We start from the raw sequence: 18,727 nt of genomic DNA, 5'->3' as shown, positions 1-18,727 counted from the left end.
CAAACGTCACCTTAATTCAAAAGGGAGAAGACCCACGAAACCTGTCGCTGACTCGTGACATAATAGCCCATTTACATTTCCTATTGTCTTATTTCTTTTCGCTATAACAAAATTATATAAATATACTTACACTCTTATTTTTATTATTCTAATAAAAGTGTGAAAAGCATTTTTATTATATCTTGAAAGTTTAAAAAAACTTTATAAAAGTATTTTATTCACATCATCGAAACCGTACTCTTTTTCTTCTATAAATAAATAAAAACTTTCTTACAAAAAGTATTCAAGCCACCATTGTAGACGAGCAACGGACCTTTTTGCACTCAGAATATGTACAAACGAAGACTTGGGCGGCAGTACACGCCTATTTTTGGCAAGCCGCCAATCGAGACTCCCAAGTACACAGCCAGACACCCCTCAGGAAAACAGAGCAAGCCCTACAAGCAGTACTAATAGGATCTAACACAACCCTGCAAAACAAAACAGAGAAGCAAAGTTGAATATTTGCAACCTTTCGTTGTCATTCTTTGACAAGTGATGAAGCTAATTGAACTTCACTAACATATTAGTGTAATGACTGATTTTTGTATTGCACTAATAAGTGATGAATTTAGAATTTTATATAAAGTGTGGTTAAAAGGTAATCATAATCAAGTCAATAATTTAATTTAAAATAAAAAATTAATTATTTTTAAATAAAATAAAATTATAATATAAATTTTTGTTACTAATTTAACTATAAGTTTTCAAACTTATTAATATAAATAGATATAAAATAATAAAAAAAAAGAAATTTAAGGGACAGAGTCATAGTCAAAAGAAATTTGCAACTTTTTTTTGCACTGATCACAAACACAAATGTCCAAAACAGAATCTTTTCTACAGATCTATACAATTGCTTTTTTGAATTACATGGATCAAACACTATGTAGTTCCATATTACAATAAGCAATATTAAAATCCGAACATCCATCAAAGACCAATCGCAATGAAATCCTTGTCAACCAGAATTCAGTATCCAGACCAAAGCACAAGAAACAAAATGAAAAGAAAAATTAACATTAGATTGTCACTTTTATACTTTCAAATTCATGGACTTCTTTTCAAAGATTTATACTATTGCTTCCCTAGGATCACATGGATCAAACACTATACAGTGCCATCATAGACCAATCACAATGAAATTCACATCAACTAGAATTTAGTGTCCAGACCAGAGCACGAGAAACAAAGCAAAAAGAAAAATTAACTGTAAATTTTCAATTTTATGCTTTCAAATTCATGGATGATTAAAAAAGAATAAAAGGGTTTAGATTAAGAAACTAAAAAGGAAAAAAAAGAGACAAAAAAAAGCCAAATGACTATAAGATTGAAAAAGAATAAAAGGGTTAAAATGAGAAAAAAAGAAAAAAAATAATTCCAAAATTTGAGTTTTGAAGGGATTGAACCCAAGCTTTAAAAAAGTAAGCTAATTTTCTTATCACTAATCCAAACAAATTCATTTGATACATATAAAGGGTAGTAAAGCACATAAAAATATAAAAAATTAAAAACTGCTGCCACCGTTCTTCCTCCGCCCCTAGCACCAATTATGGCACGAGGAAAATTCAGTCAAACATCGATGATGGACAAGTATTGTGGGTCAAGGCAGCGGCGCATAAAATAAAATAAATATTCCTTAATCTTTGTAGGATATGTTAGTCTTGCTAGACCAACTATAAATATGTGAGCAAACGCAAAAGCATTCCCATCCTTAGACAGAAGAAGATCTCTCCCACCAACCAATTTCTGGTTCTGCTATGATGGATCTTCTTCTCCAATATTTTGGTTATGTAGCACTATTAGCCGTCGCAGTGTTGTTTTTATACAATAAACTCAAAGGGTCTAGACAAAGTGGCAGAGCTGCACCCGAAGCTGGGGGTGCATGGCCAATAATTGGTCACCTCCCGCTGTTAGGGGGACCAGAGCAACCTCACGCGACATTGGCAGCCATGGCTGATAAACATGGCCCTGTCTTCATGATCCGGTTAGGTGTCCATCAAGCGGCGGTGGTGAGTTCGAGAGACATAGCCAAGGAAATATTTACCGTCAATGATATGGCTGTGTCCTCTCGTTCCAAAATGGCAGCAGCAGAACACATGGGATACAACTATGCCATGTTTGGGTTTTCTCCTTATGGACAGTTCTGGCGCGAAATGCGCAAAATAACCATGTTGGAGCTGCTATCAAATCACAGGATCGAGAAACTCAGGAATGTTTTCGTCTCGGAAATAGAAGGCTCAATGAAAGATTTATACAAGTTTTGGCTTGAGGAAAAGAATGATTCGGGCCATGTCTTCGTTGAGATGAAGAAACGGTTTGGGGACTTGACTCTGAACGTTATTCTTAGGATGGTTGCTGGGAAGAGGTACACTGGCGGTGCTAAGGAAGATGAGAAAGTGGTGGCACGATACCGCAAGGCCTTAAGGGATTTCTTTCACTTGACAGGTATGTTCGTGATGGGAGATGCAGTTCCTTATCTCCGATGGCTTGATCTAGGCGGCCATGAAAAGCACATGAAGAAGACTGCAAAAGAGTTGGACGAAATCGTTGGGGGATGGTTGGATGACCATAGGAGGAGTGGACGTTGGGATGAAACTAAAACCGACAAGGATTTCATGGATGTGATGCAGTCTGTCCTTAAAGGTTCAGACCTTGCAGGTTATGATGCTGATACCATCAACAAAGCCACTTCCTTGGTATGATCTATTTTCCAATTTTTTTTTTTTCATTTTTAAAAAGCCTTTTATTTCCCCATTCAGTTTTAAAATATACTTAAATCATCAAAACTGGACATTGCAGAACATGATTCTAGCAGGCAGTGACACTACAACAGTTACCTTAATATGGGCCCTCTCGCTGCTGCTAAACAATCCTCACTTGTTAAAAAAGGCTCAAGAAGAACTAGACACCCATGTTGGCAAGGAAAGATTCGTGGATGAATCAGATATCAGCAAATTGGTCTACATCCAAGCCATAATCAAAGAGACATTGAGAATGTATCCTCCCGCACCTCTTTCAGCACCCCGTGAACTCAGTGAATGCTGCCGTGTCGGCGGCTATGATATCCCCGAAGGCACTCGGCTGATCGTGAACCTCCATAAGATCCAAAGAGACCCTAAAATATGGCCAGAGCCATCGGAATTCAGGCCGGAGAGGTTTCTCACCACCCACAAAGACGTGGATGTTAGGGGCCAGCATTTCGAACTGATGCCATTTGGTAGCGGTAGAAGAAGCTGCCCTGGAACATCTTTCGCTCTCCAGATGCTGCACTTGACACTGTCTAACTTCTTACACGCCTTCAATTTCTCCAACCCAGCCAATGGTTTGATTGACTTGAGCGGCACAGCTGGATTGACCAACATGAAATCTACCCCACTCGAAGCACTTGTCTCACCACGCCTTGCCCCTGAGCTTTATACACAATAAATCCTGCGTGAAGATTGCATGAATAAAGGGCGAACAAGGACAAGAGATCGGCATTTTGCTCCGATGTTATAGTAGATAACAGCCATCATTGGTTTTACTCATAAGAATACTTTAGTTGGTTTACTTATATACAGTTGGGTTTTTTTTTTTTTGCTCAGCATACAGTTGGTATTTGCCTCTGTTATAGTAGATACAGCCATCAATAAAGCAAGTGTTTTACTTTCAAGATGGACTAGCATTGTTCAATTTTCCTTTACAAGTATCTGCATGTCATATTTTTTTCATTACAAATATATGAATTAATAAGAGAAAATATATGATAAATAGATTAAAAAGTTTGGGGAAGACGGAGATTTTCAAAAGTCACACTCCATCTAATGGAGATCATATGGTAATTAAGGTTAATTATTATCTCGATTACTATAATCAAATAAAAATCAAATATTATTATTTAATTAATTTAATCTGAATCTTAATTTAAGCATTTATTATGTCACGTTTTTTAGTATCTTAAATTAATTCACTCACATAGAAGAACTAAATAATTTTCTTAATTTCTCTTAACAACATAAATAAATGCACGATACATGAGCATTTTACTCTAAAGAGTAAAATTCGGATTTTTCTTTTTCAAATTAAAAAAATAAATAAAATAAATGCACATTGTTTGGGCTTGGGCTTTGTTTTAGGCTTGGTTTTACTAAGAATGGGCCTGTTGAGCCCAAAGGAAATGGGGCGGATCGTAATCAGCCTCCTGGAAAACGAGTGGGATGAAACCAGTGCATGGGGAAACCTTTTCCATGAGGAAGAGCTAAGCAAAGTAGAGATGGAGTTAAAGATGACGGCGTAATTCCAAAGCCTAGTTTCTCGGGAATTAATTTCTGGCCAACCATGGGTACGTGATCAAAGAAGCCTAAGCACAAGCATCTAGATAAATCATTTAATAATTTTTAATATTTTGAATAATTTAAATCAAGATTGAAAATTTTTTAATAAAAATTTAAAATTAATATAATATTTATGAGATAATATAGAAGTAAGATATCAAACTTTATCCTCAAAGTGACATGTCTATCAAGTCAAGAAAAGGAAGTAGAGAATTTATTATTTTAAGTGATTTTAGACTAAAATATTTTATCTATGATTTTGATGGTAATGATTCACAAAAATCTTTGATTAAAACAATTAGAGATGTGGATAAAAGAGTTTGTCATATTCTCATGATGGATCTAATTATTGTTAAAATATTTTAGAGACAAATTGAGAGTGGATAATATATTATATTTTTAAGTTATTTCAGAATTTTAAATGGTATCAATAGTAAATATAGGGTTCTTTATCTTCAAACCTCAAATCTTGTGTCACTTAGAAATTATTACAGTAGATATGGATTTCTCCCTTCCATTTTCAACTCCTTTTGCAATTGAATTCTTGCCTTTCTTACTGTTTCTTTGTGGGTTTTTATTGATATTGAGAAGAAATTCAATTCAGAAGAGAATGCCACCGCTAGCTGATGGTGCATGCCACCTCCGCCTATTAAAAGTGCAACCACCACCCCGTATTACCTTAGGCTGCTGTTCAAAAGGGCAGGCCACTATGGACCTATGTTCACCATCAAGCTCGGTTTATCTCAAGCTGTAATCGTGAGTAATTGCGAGCTAGCTAAAGAGTGCCTGTCAACAAATGATTAAGTCTTTGCCACACGCCCAAAGTCAACATATGTTAATAATTTAACTTTAATTCAAGTTAAAAATTAAGTTAAGTAAATTTTAAATTTTTATATTATTATAAAAAAAATTAAAGAGGAAAAAAGGAAAGAGACAAGAAAGAAAAAAATAAAGAAGGAAAATCACTCCTGGGCCTAGGGAGCTTGCTCTCTTTGTTGTGTACTGATTTTCTCCGTGTTACTTGTGAAGCAACCATGTTTTTGCTTTTTATTGTGGCTTGATCCTTCATGCTTTTGTGTTAGGTTTTTTTCATTAAGGGGAAAGGGAGGCGGATGCATGGGGCATGGTTGGATGTGATTGCTGCTAGCTTCTTTTGCTTCTTGAGGTTGGTTGAAGTCGGGGAGTGAAGGGTTGTGGGACGGGGGGTTTTTGTTGTCTCGGTGGGGGGTCTTCACAAAGGAATTGCCTCTGCTTGTTGATCTTGGAGGGTGTGGTTAAGGAAGAGGTTTCATAGGTTTGGGACAGGGTTTGGTTGACCAAGCTGCGGCTGCGTTTTTGGAGTTTTGATGGATGATTCTTAAGCATGGCAGTCAAGATGTGCTGATGGAGGACTTTCCTTTTTCTCCTTTCCGTTTCTATGCCAAGGTCAAGGGGGTTTCCGTCCTGTCTACCACAAAGTTTTGCTTTGTGCTTTGCAGTTAAGGTTTGTCTTTGTGGGGTGCAGGACATTCTTTCTTTGCTCTGCGGATATTCTGAAGGCTAGGGAGAGGTTGCAACCCTGTCTACCACTCTTTACTGTTTTTGAGATCTTGTTTCGATGGTGTATGCTTTGATTAGGTGCTGATCTTCTCTTTGACTACTTAAGAGTTCTAGTTTGTCAAACTTTCAGGATGTTTGGTTCCTAGTTAGGATCCTTTGCTGGCCGTTTGTCTCTTTGTGGACAGGGGCCTTTTTGTTTGTCTTTGCCGCAAAATGTTTTTTCCTTGCGCAGCTTCTTTTGTAATTTTACAGGGTTAACTCACCTTAAAGCTAGCTGCTTATGCCAGGAGGAGTCTTCCGCCGGTTTAGGTGCTAGACTTGCCATGACATCTAACTTCTATCAATAAAACTTAATTTTAAAAAAATTATAATAAATAATAATTTTACATAACATATAAATAAAAAAATATAATAAAATATTTATAAAAAAATTATATTTGATAATATTTCTTAAATTCAAATTTATTAATTATTAATTTTGTATTAAAAAAATTAACAATGTCCTTTTTAATATAAATAATTAAATTATCTAAAAAAAAGTTATTATTTATTTAATTTTAAAATTTTATTTTTATAATTTTTATTGTTGAAAAGTTAATTTTGTAATTATTGTAAAAATCGAAAAACTCAAAACATGACGAATTAATCTATCAATTAATAATAATTTTTTGATTTTTTTATTTTTTTTAATCTCTTGCATAATTGAGAAAATGTCTTACTTTTTTTTATTGTATGCTCATAATAAAAGTATGAATTTAATGTTTTAAATATATAATCAATAAAACATTTTAAAAATTTGGGAGCCAAATATTTTCCTTATCTATTCTCATAATAATAATAATATGAATTAATATTACTTTTTTAAAAATAATATAATTAATATTTAAATATATTATATATAAAATATTTTAAAATTTTTGAAAGGTCACAACGCCACCCTTCGCCCTCGTGCCATTGCTATTACCTCATGAATCAATGGAAGATTGCGTCGTGGGTGCTTACCATATCCCGAAGGAGCCCAAAGCTTATCTTTAACGCATTCAAGATTCATAGAGATCCGCCCATTTGACCAGATCCTCACAAGTTGCAACCAGAAAGATTTCTCATGAGACACGAGGATATTGACATGAGGGGTCGGAGCTTCGAATTTTGACCCTTTGGAAGTGGCAGAAGGATGTGCCCTGGAGCCTCTTTCGCCCTTCGAGTAGTGGAACTCACGCTTGCTGCTTTGCTACATGGATTTGAAATAACAGCCCCGTCGGATGAACCCATTGATTGATATGACTCAGAGCTCAGGACTAACCAACCTCAAGGCCACCCCATTCGAGGTCCTCTTGTCTCCACGCCTTCCAGCCTATCTATACGGATAAATCAACCATCAAAACTGTTTAAATACGATCTCGTTCATATAAGAAAGGCAGTAGTTTATACTAATCATTGGGTTAAAAATATTTCTCTTATCTTTAATTACTTCCTTCTTCTAAAATGGATTGTAAGAATCGTTGATATGTAAATGATCTAGCGTGTGCTTCTTATAGTAGGAAAAGTAATGTAAGGTTTTCTCCGCGAGTAATAAGTGGCTACATTTCCTAGCTCGATTGACAAGTCCTAGAGCAACTCCAAGCCTTCCTGACTCTTGTTATGAGTTAGAATGATTTGTAAGGTAATTCTACTTCAACTCTTCCGCTGTTCTACAGGTTCTTTTGGTTGCAATAAACCTCAAGTTGGCCTGTGTGTCAAAGGGGTGCCTTATTTCAGTTTGGGTTTCAAAGCCCAAACCAAGAAGCACGCCAACGTGGAGGTGACTTTGGATTTCTTCTTTCAACTAATTTCCATTTAAGTATTCAAGTAATGAACCATGTGATTTGAACTTTAAAGAAAGAAGATTTGAACTTAAATTTATTTGATTTGAAAGGAATTAGGATAAGTGAAGGCACAATCATCTAGCTAATTGAAATCCTTACGCTACCACAAGAATATATACATCTGCAAGTACGATGACCTCCATTGCTCTTAAGTCTGGCAATGGATACTTCTCATTCATACCCAGCAATTTCAACGATAGCAATAACATTTTCCCTTCCGGTTTTCTTTCTTATCCTTCTATGGATATCAAAAACTTCCTTCAGAAGCACAAACAAAAAGAGAGCAGCACCAGAAGCTGGAAATTCATGGCCTGTACTTGGCCATCTCCACCTCCTAGTAGGACAGAAACCAGCACACCTAACATTGAGCGCCATGGCAGACAAATATGGCCCAATCTTTACCATCAAGTTGGGTGTGCGTAGAGCTTTGGTTGTGAGCAGCTGGGAAACTGCCAAGGAATGCCTAACCACCAACGACAAAGCCTTTGCCACTCGTCCAAAAAATATTTCCATGGAGGTTTTGGGCTACAACCACGCCATGTTTGGCTTCGCACCTTACGGACCATACTGGCGCAACATGCGTAAAATTACCACTCTCGAGCTCCTCGCGAACCACCGACTGGATATGCTCAAACATGTACGAGAATCTGAGATGAAGGTATCCTTACAAGAGTTATATCAACTTTGGAAAGAGAACAAAAATAGCTCTGATAAGGTCTTGGTTGAGATGGATAAATGGTTCCGCGATGCAACCGCCAACGTGATTCTCAAGATGATAGTAGGGAAGCGAATTTCGAGTTTGGGGAATGATGCAGAGAGTAGGAGATGGAAGGAGGCGTTGAAGGAGTTCTTCGAGTTGAGCGGGAAGTTTTTGGTAGCGGATGCATTTCCATTTTTGAGATGGTTGGACATTGGGGGAGACGAGAGGTTGATGAAGAAGGTGAAGAAAGTACTGAACGAAGTTGCTGAGGAATGGTTACAAGAGCACAAGCAAAAGAGAGCTTCGGGTGAGTTCAAGGTCGAGGGAGAAGATTTCATGGATGCGATGCTGTCAATCCTCACCGACGCCGAGGAGTATGATGCTGATACTATAAACAAAGCCACGTGCCTGGTATGCGCTAATTTGATTTGTTAATTCATCGATAATCAACCCTAAACTTCATTTAGAAATAACTCCATTCAGATTTTACCTTTGACAATTTAAATTATATATGTTATCTTTCGATTACTTTTCAGAATCTAATCTTAGCAGCCACCGATCCCACCGCGGTTATATTGATATGGTGTTTAGCCTTATTACTCAATAATCGTGATGCATTGAAGAAAGCACAGCAAGAAATAGACATCCATATCGGTAAAGACAAGCTAGTGGAGGAAAATGATATAAAGAATTTAGTTTACCTTCAAGCCATAATCAAGGAAACCTTGCGATTACACCCTGCCGGACCACTCGCAGTACCGCATGAATCCATGGAAGACTGCACCGTTAATGGCTACCATATCCCTGCAGGCACAGAACTTCTCATCAATCTTTACAAAATCCATCGCGATTCACGAGTATGGTCTGATCCTTACAAGTTTCAACCGGAAAGATTTCTCACTACTCACAAAAAATTTGATGTAAGGGGTCAGAATTTTGAGTTGATACCATTCACTAGTGGAAGAAGAATGTGCCCTGGAGTTTCCTTTGCGCTTCAGGTTGTGCAGCTTACGCTAGCCAATTTGCTGCATGGGTTTGACATAGCAACGCCATTCGATGAACCAGTTGACATGCGAGAGGCAGCCGGGCTGTCAAACTTTAAAGCTACTCCACTCGAAGTCTCTATATCTCCACGTCTTCCTAACTATTGTTATGAGTTAAAATGATTTGTAAAGTCATTTTACTTCAAGTCTTGAATAGTTGAACAGTTCTACGGGTTCTTTCGGTTGCAATAAATTTCAAGTTGGGCTTCTAGTTTCAACTGAAATGGGGTGCCTTATTTCAGTTTGGTTTCAGAGTCCAAACCAGAAAACCACACCAACTTGAAGGTGACTTGTTTCAAGTAATTTATATTTGAAGTATTAAAGCGATGGGCCATTTGTAGCAAACTGATTTGACAGTCTTTAATTATAGTCTTGTTTGAATCATAGCAACGTAATCATTCAGGATTCCAGACTCAAAATAGTTTTTTATATTTAAACAAAGAAGATTTGAACCATCTGTCTCCTCTCCTGTGGCTCTGAAAAGCTTAGAAGTCTCTTTTCTTTAATAAGTGGCTGAACACGGTTCCTCAATCGGGAGCCTTTGGTTTGTCGGTTTGAACTGATCCTCATCCATTCGGACAAGGAAGATATATCCTCAAAGGTTTGAATTCTTTAAGGATTATTGATGAGTAATATGTGGCTATATTGTTTCGAATTCCTCTTCAATGGCTCAAGGAGTCAATGGAGTTGGACCACAACATATTTATCAACTTGAGACGTCATGTTGGCTGAAATTTTCTCACGATTCTTGTGCAATTTCTACTCAGGATACATGACAACTGATCAAAAAATTGTCATAGTTTTCAATTAGAATACTAAAACTTTGACTTTGTGGTACGAGAAAACTTTAAATCTTAGTGCTTTCAGCTACAAAGTTTCAATTCCAATGACGCACGTGACTGCATCCTGCAAATTGTTTTAAGATATATCCTTCGTTTCCCAAGATGAATTTTTAATTATATTTACTTAAAAGTAACAAACTAGTTGATAATGGATTCCTTCCCAGCAACGTCAGCGGTTGAAGTACTTGCTTTTACAGTCATCCTCTTTCTTTTCTGTCTTCTATGGTTTTCAGGAACTGCCTCAAGCAGCAGAAACAAAAGGAGAACGGCACCAGAAGCCAGCGGCGCATGGCCTATAATCGGCCATATCCTCCTCCTACGAGGGCCACGACCACCTCACTTAAGCTTGGCCAGCATGGCGGACAAATTTGGAACAACATTTACTATCAAGTTGGGTGTGCAGAGAGCTTTGGTGGTGAGCAATTGGGAGATTGCTAAAGAATGTCTCACCACAAACGATAAAGCCTTCGCTACTCGTCCGAAACTTGCTGGCATGGAAATTTTGGGCTACAACAACGCCATGATTGCCTTTGCACCATATGGACCTTACTGGCGTCAAGTACGCAGATTCGCCACCGTTGAGCTCCTGTCGAACCACCGGCTCGACATGCTTAAACGCGTGAGGGAATCCGAGGTAGAGACATCTCTCCAACAGTTATATCAGCTATGGGACAAGAAGAGAAGTAACTCCGCTAAAGTATTGGTGGACATGAAGAGATGGTTCAGAGATGTTGTTCTGAACGTGATTCTGATGATCATTATCGGGAAGCGAATCCCGAACTCCAGCGAAGGCGATGAAACCGTGAAATGGAAGAAGTCGTTGGACGACTTCTCTGAACTAAGTGGGAAGTTCGTGGTATCAGATGCGTTGCCGTTTTTGAGATGGCTGGACATTGGAGGAGAGGAGAAGTTCATGAAGAAGATAGCGAAAGAACTGGATCAAGTTGTTGAGGGATGGCTACAAGAGCACAAGCACAAGAGAGCTGCAAATGAGGCCAATAGCGACAAAGATTTCATGGGAGTGATGCTGTCTATCCTCCATGATGCAGAGGAGCACGATGCTGATACAGTCAACAAAGCCACGTCTCTGGTATATGCATTCGTTAGCCAAATCATCCTTGAAAAAAAATCTCATTTATTTTTTTTTTGTCAGCAGAAATCTCATTTGATTAGACCAAATACGTTATTGTATTCATCTATACCATCTGATCTAACAGGCTCTTATCTTAGCGGCTGAACATACAACATCAATCACAATGACATGGGCTTTGTCTTTATTACTCAATAACCATGACAAACTGAAGAAGGTCCAACAGGAGCTAGACACCCAGGTTGGTATGGATAGACTGCTAGTGACGGAATCAGACACCCAAAACTTAGTGTACCTTCAATCCATCATTAAGGAAACGTTACGCCTGTACCCTGCTGCTCCCCTCTCTGTTATCCATGAGGCCATCGAAGACTGCACAGTAAACGATTACCATGTTTCTGCTGGCACGTGGCTTATTCTAAACCTTCACAAGATTCACCGCGATCCAGACGTGTGGTCAGACCCCTGTGATTTTCGACCAGAAAGATTCTTGACCACCCATAAAGATGTTGATGTCAGGGGACAAAACTTTGAACTGATACCATTTGGCAGTGGGAGAAGAATGTGCCCCGGAGTTTCGTTTGCACTTCAGATTTTGCATCTCACACTCGCTAATGTACTGCATTGGTTCGACTTTGCAACCCGTTAGTTGAGCCAATTGATATGCGCGAGGGAGCAGGATTGGCAAGTCCTAAAGCAACTCCACTTGAAGTTCATATAACTCCACGTCTTCCTGCTTCTCTATACGAGTCTACAAGCTGATTGCCACAATTAAGTTGATTTATAATCGTACTGTATTACACTCTAAACTTCTCAGATAATTTCTTAATAATTTCGGGATGCTTCATTTCCCTTGTGGTAGCATTTATTTATTCAGAATTACTTCCTTGCTTGTACTTAAGTGCTTGTAACTTTTCCCCTGTTTCTTGCCGGGTTCTTAATGTTTTGTCTTATTCATGCATTCATAATTCATTGGGGGAGTTGCTGGGGGTTACTCGGGGAGGATTTTGTGGCTTGACGATGTGATGGCAATTCCTGCCTCCAATCAATGAATTAACCTTCCACAACTCTACTGTTGATTAATCTAATCTCTGTCATTCACGTGGTGTCCATTTTATACTAATTTCTCTCTTTCAACTGAAATGGGATACATGAACAAAGACAGTAGAATCCAGAAAAACAAAGGGCATCTTCATGCCAAATATAGCATCACCTACCACTTAGATCCTGGTAAGTTTCAAGGCGATAATATCAAGAAATCAATTAATGAAAACAGGTATAACTAATTAAATCGAAATTATTTAATCTTCAATACCCCCACCATCGTTTTGATTCCTCTACGTTATAGGTTTGGTATCTGTCTATTATCTTCAAGCTACCCTCAAGGAAACATTGCCTTCATGTACTGGCATTGCCACTCTCAATTCCACATGAACCTGCGGAAGATTGTAGTGGAAATGGCTACATGGGTATCTTCTTCTGTCCTTTTGGTGAACAAGATTCGAATTATATCGAATTGTTGACAATCCAAATGGCTTTTCATTTTTTTTTTGTCTCTCCTCTTGATTGGGTATAAGAAAATTTTTGTAATTGAATCTGACTCTTTTGGTGGCAATATTTTGCAAGTGACCCCAATGAAAAGATTATAAAATAAAAATGCCTTCACAATTTAAGAGGAAATAATAGAATTTTTCACGAATTATCTCGTCAATTATCAACCATCGTTGTTTTTTTAATCCATTTTCATGGTCAACTACCCTATGCTAGTCCTGGTTTAAACCATCCTCCACAGCCCTATCCTAAGCTAATCCTAGTTTAAACTATCCTTTACAGCCCTGTCCTAAGCTAATCACAGTTTCAACCATCCTCTCAGACTCTTGAGGAGGTAAATTAGAAGATATCCTAATTTGATCACCAGATGAGCCTATCCTATCCTCCGCACAGCTCTCTCACCTCTCAAACCAGGCCAAGATCAATCCACATTTTTTTATTAGTCCTACCGGATTTGTTAAAAATTTGGTTTCAGTTCCAGATTATAGTTCTCATTTACTAAGTTTTCCACGATTTTACCAAATATATTCAATGAATTCTCTTTAGGTATTTATTATTTTTAATTATATTTACTGCGCCATCATGCCCTATATTGCTATGCTGATGGGAAATCCAAATGCTATAAACACAAGTCCCTTAACCTCCATTGCTCATAGCTCGTGAAAGTGGGAAACTAGCTAGCGATGGATATTTTTCATTCATTCCCAGCAACTTCAACGATTGCAATGCTTACTTTCTCATTCATACTATTTCTTTTCTCTCTTCTATGGTTTTCAAATACTGCATCAAGCAACACAAACAAAAAGAGAACGGCACCAGAAGCCAGTGGCGCATGGCCTATAATAGGCCATCTCCGCCTCCTGGGAGTGCCACGACCACCTTACATAACCTTGGCCAACATGGAGGACAAATTTGGAACATTCTTCGCTATCAAGTTGGGTGCATAGAGCTTTGGTGGTGGGTAATTGGGAGATTGCCAAACAATGTCTCACCACAAACGACAAAGCCTTATGCCACTCGTCCAAAGCCTGCCTCCATGGAAATTTTGGGCTACAACAACTCCATAATTGCCTTTGCTCTGTATGGACCTTACTGGAGTCAAGTACACAGGTTCGTCAACGTTGAGCTCCTCTCGAACTACCGGCTCGACATGCTCAAACATTGATTCCCTGGTAAAATCATCTCTGCAACAATTATATCAGCTATGCGGCAAGAAGAGAACAAACTCTGATAAAGTATTGGTGGACATGAAGAGATGGTTCAAAGATGTTAGTCTTAACTTGATTCAGAGGATTATTGTAGGGAAGCGAATCCCGAATACCAGCGAAGGCGGTGAAACCGTGAAATGGAAGAAGTCTTTGGACGACTTCATTCAACTAAGTGGGAAGATTGTGGTGTCAGATGCCCTGCCGTTTTTTAGATGGTCGGACATAGGAGGAGACAAGAAGGTAATGAAGAAGATAGCGAAAGAACTGGATCAAGTTGTTGAGGGATGGCTACAAGAGCACAAGCACAAGAGTGCTGCAAATGAGGCCAACAAGAGCGAGGAAGATTCATGTGAATAATGCTGTCTCTCCCCCATGATACAGAGGGGAAGGATCCTGATACAATCAACAAAGTCACGTGTCTGGTATATGCATTCGTTAACCAAATCATTGTTGAAAAAATCTCATTTAATTAACTTCAGTAAAACCCCAAAACCTTCCTAATGCCACTCTTTCATGCATACTGCCATTAATTCAGATGAAACTATTGTCTTTAATGGCAGAAGGGAAGTTAGAAACTATTGTGTTCATTATTACTGATGTTTCTGTACTATCTGATCCAACGGACTCTTATCTTAGCGGCAGAAGATACAATATCAATTGCAATGACGTGGGCTTTATCTTCAGTACTCAAAAACGGTGACACATTGAAGAAGGTCCAACAAGAACTAGACACAAGAGTCGGTAAGGATAGACTGCTAGTGACAGAATCAGACACCAAAAACTTAGTGTACCTTCAATCCGTCATTAAGGAAACGTTCCACCTATACCCTTCTCTTCCCTCACCGTGATCCATGAGGCCATCGAAGACTGCACAGTAACTGGTTACCATGATTCTGCTGGCACCTGGCTTCACAAGATTAATCATGATCCGACTGTGAGGTCAAACCCTTGTGAGTTTCGACCAGAAAGATTCTTGACCACCCACAAAGATGTCGATGTATGCGGACACAATTTTGAAATGATACCGTTTGGCAGCGGTAGAAGAATGTGCTCCGGAGTTCCATTTGCGCTTCAGATTTTGCAGCTTACACTCGCTAATGTGCTGCATTGGTTCGACTTTGCGACCCCGTTTGGTGAACCAGTTGATATGCGTGTGCGAGCAGGATTTGCTAGTCCTAAAGCAACTCCACTTGAAGTTCATATAACCCCACGCCTTCCTGTTTCTCTTTACGAGTCCACGAATTGATCGCTATAATTAATTTGATTTATGAAAGTGCTGAATAATATTCTAAACTTTTAAGATATTTCATAATAATTTACGTGCTAGTATCAAGCCCAAGTCTAAGTATCAAACCAACTCCAAGTTGTTATTTATTCTTCTTGTTAAATCTGTTTTGTTCTTTTAAGCTGGAAAAACTCTTGTGGTCAACTCCTTATTAATATTTTATTAAGATATGATAATGAGGTATATTTGGGGACATAAACTTTACCTTAATAATACATAAGATATTTCACAAAAGAATCCTAAAGGAAGTATTAACTCCTTTTACATAAAATCTATAAAATCATGAACTAATAAATTCAACTTGATTACAAGAGATAGAATAAATAAGGAGTATTACTCTTTTATAATTATTTGAATCTAATAAAAGATAAATTAATTCTATCTAATTTTAATATATCTCATAGTTCATTTGAAGCTTGATTAAACACTTGGACACCTTAATGAAGATATCCATGATTTGACAAAAAAATCTACAACTTAATTATCTTATCTATGAATGTGAGAAATTTTATAAGAAAAAGTTTGCAAATATTTTCTTATAGAAGCAAGAATATGACGAATATCCGGACAACCTTGACTTTCTTCCTTTTATCATATGCACAACTTCCATAGCGTCAAGTTCAATACAAACATTGGAGAAGTTGACCCGTTTCTTCATGCTTGGTGTGTAAACAAATTTCCATTTCATATGTGAGAAATTTTATAAGAAAAAGTTTGCAATGGGAACTTTGACTTTCTTTCTCTGATCATATGTACAACTAGCATAGGGTCCATTTCAACACAAACATTGACCCGTCTCTTCATGTTTGGTGTGTAATTAAATTTCCATTTCATACTTTAAAGTTCAATTTTTATTTTGCCATTATGATACAAAGGACACTAGAACATATTAAATTAAGATATTTTTCAATCTCAATAGAGTTCATTGGCTTAAGTTTTTAATCTAAGTGAAATTTCGCATGTGAAGACATGATTGTTGTAATCTATCTTTGATTCTAAGATTTTACTTCTCTCCCCGGCATTAATTATATATATATATATATTTATTTATTTATTTAAAAAATAGATTTGTAATTAATTAAATCGAAATTAATTCATCCTCAGTTCCCCGTGAATCTGCCTAAGATTGTATGGCCACAATTGCACTGTTAGAAAAAGACAAATTAATGTTAGCATTCTTTTGCTTCTAACCCAATTTTTCTATTTAATTTATTTATTTTATATTTGTAGTCTTTGTAAGATTGATAGAGCCAACCCAATTAAAATACTTGGTATTCCCATCAATATCAACATCACATTGGTTGTAAATATACCGAAAAAAGGATCAACACAACCTTACTATTGTCCGGACTCCTCTGGCCAGGGATTTTATCCTATGTTTTTTTTCGTGGAGACCCAAAGGCTGAAGCAGGGTGAAAAGGACTGTGGGGACAAAACAAGATGAGAACATTTTTCGTTTTAATTTTTTTTTTTTAAGATTTCTTGGTGGCCACTCCCTCCCTTGCATCAACTAGCTAGCCCTATCTAGCTGCTGACATCAACCTTTCACTTGTTATCATATATAAAAATAGTGTATGACATATAGCGCCCGTCGAAATGACAATTACTTCAATGTCCAATCATTACGTTAAAGATTTTCTATCTAATTCCCATCGCTTTCATTAGGACAGCCGGCTCGGCCATCCGTCAAACCAGAGGTTTTTATTTGTACTGTGTTCATTCACACTATGCAATATTTTATGAGGTGCTTTTTCAAGTTTGCCAGCTCCTTGTAGGATAAGAACGGCGAAGTTCCAATTTTCCCAGCCTGACTCTACTGTTATATATGGACCTAATTCATTATCATATTATATCTCTCAAGTCTCACAACCTTCATCTCGCCATAGTCTATCAAAATGGATCTTTTCCATCAATTCCCACCAATTCCAGTCGTGATTGCAATACTATTTGCCTTTCCACTCTTTCTTTTCTCACTTCTATGGGTATCAAAGAGTGTAAAAAACGGAAACAAAAAGGTAGCAGCACCTGAAGCTGGGAGCTCATGGCCGGTAATCGGCCATCTCCACCTCCTAGGAGGGCCGCAACCAGCCCACATAGTTCTCGGAGACATGGCGGAGAAATACGGTCCTATCTTCACCATCAAGATGGGTGTTTACAGAGCTTTGGTTGTCAACAATTGGGAAACTGCCAAAGAGTGTTTAACCACAAACGACAAAGCCTTTGCCTCTCGTCCGAAGACTCTTGCTATGGAGTTCCTGAGCTATGACCACGCCATGTTTGGCTTTGCCCCATATGGACCGTACTGGCGCCAAATGCGTAAAGTTGCCACTCTTGAGCTCCTCTCGAACTATCGGCTCGATAAGCTCAAACATGTCCGACAATCTGAGATAAAGACATCCCTGAAAGAGTTGTACCAAAACTGGAGCAAGAACAAAGACAGCTCTGATAAGGTTTTGGTGGAGATGAAGACATGGTTTAGGGATGTAACTCTCAACGTGATTCTGAGGATGATTGTTGGGAAGCGAATTCTGAGTTCCGGCAGTGATGCAGAGGGCGAGAGATGGAAAGACGCATTGCAGGACTTCTTTAACTTGAGTGGAAAGTTTGTGATATCTGATGCGTTGCCGTTCTTAAGATGCTTGGACATCGGGGGAGACGAGAGGATCATGAAGAAGGTAAGAAAAGAACTAGATGAAGTTGTAGAGGGCTGGTTACAAGATCACAAGCGAAAGAAAGCGTCAGGTAATCAGGAGAGCAACCAAGATTTTATGGATGTGATGTTTTCAATCCTCAGTGACGTTGGCAAGCATGATGCTGATACCATCAACAAAGCCACCTGCCTGGTACGAATTTGTCACCCAAACTTTTATTTGCCTAACCTTGTTAGTACCTACTAATTGATTTGAGTTGTAGGCCATCGTAAGTGCAGAAATGAAAATAAAATAAATGTCAAGGCTATTAAAGTTTTTGTTTAAAATTCTTAGTTCTTTATGCAAAATCGTACGTGCAATTTCATTTTGATGTGGTATAAATCAACCTTCTTGCAGGCTTTGATCTTAGCAGCCTCTGATACAACAATGGTTACACTGACATGGGCTTTGTCTTTATTACTTAACAATCGTGGTGCACTTAAAAAAGCACAAGAAGAATTAGACATCCATGTTGGTAGAGACAAACTAGTTGAGGAATCAGACATTAAAAAGTTAGTCTACCTTGAAGCAATCCTCAAGGAAACGCTGCGTTTATACC

General features: G+C 38.0%; 5 protein-coding genes and 1 pseudogene across 5 annotated transcripts in view; all 6 read left to right on the top strand.

Moving 5' to 3' along the window:
• The window catches only part of LOC110416926 (F-box/FBD/LRR-repeat protein At1g13570-like), a 90,045-nt gene that overhangs the window by 5,895 nt on the left and 65,423 nt on the right, over positions 1 to 18,727 (top strand). The window lies entirely within an intron of this gene.
• On the top strand, positions 1,756 to 3,694 carry LOC110417163 (cytochrome P450 CYP82D47-like). Its single transcript, XM_021429392.1, has 2 exons — positions 1,756 to 2,738; positions 2,842 to 3,694. The coding sequence occupies exons 1-2, from the start codon at positions 1,800 to 1,802 to the stop codon at positions 3,466 to 3,468; spliced, it is 1,566 nt and encodes a 521-aa protein (XP_021285067.1). The 5' UTR covers positions 1,756 to 1,799; the 3' UTR covers positions 3,469 to 3,694.
• LOC110417161 (cytochrome P450 CYP82D47-like) lies at positions 7,809 to 9,847 on the top strand. The gene is made up of 2 exons (XM_021429390.2): positions 7,809 to 8,870; positions 8,996 to 9,847. Exons 1-2 carry the CDS (start codon positions 7,920 to 7,922, stop codon positions 9,623 to 9,625), a joined length of 1,581 nt encoding a protein of 526 aa, XP_021285065.1. The 5' UTR covers positions 7,809 to 7,919; the 3' UTR covers positions 9,626 to 9,847.
• LOC110417162 (cytochrome P450 CYP82D47-like) lies at positions 10,295 to 12,330 on the top strand. Its single transcript, XM_021429391.2, is given in 3 exon segments — positions 10,295 to 11,434; positions 11,562 to 12,072; positions 12,075 to 12,330. Coding segments are annotated over 3 exon segments (1,575 nt in total). The 5' UTR covers positions 10,295 to 10,492; the 3' UTR covers positions 12,197 to 12,330.
• LOC110416194 (cytochrome P450 CYP82D47-like) lies at positions 13,669 to 15,815 on the top strand (annotated as a pseudogene).
• The window catches only part of LOC110416195 (cytochrome P450 CYP82D47-like), a 4,891-nt gene continuing 3,473 nt past the window's right edge, over positions 17,310 to 18,727 (top strand). Inside the window, exon 1 of the mRNA XM_021428083.2 lies at positions 17,310 to 18,321. Within this exon, the coding sequence (XP_021283758.1) occupies positions 17,374 to 18,321 (948 nt within the window). The 5' untranslated portion in view covers positions 17,310 to 17,373. The remainder of the gene's footprint in view (positions 18,322 to 18,727) is intronic.

This window comes from Theobroma umbraticum, unplaced genomic scaffold (genome assembly GCF_002168275.2).
Source record: "Theobroma umbraticum cultivar Fairchild unplaced genomic scaffold, ASM216827v3 scaffold_51.0, whole genome shotgun sequence".
In the NCBI taxonomy this organism is placed as follows: Eukaryota; Viridiplantae; Streptophyta; class Magnoliopsida; order Malvales; family Malvaceae; genus Theobroma; species Theobroma umbraticum.
Note: the sequence above shows the minus strand (reverse complement) of the source record. Positions and strands in the feature narration are given on the sequence as shown.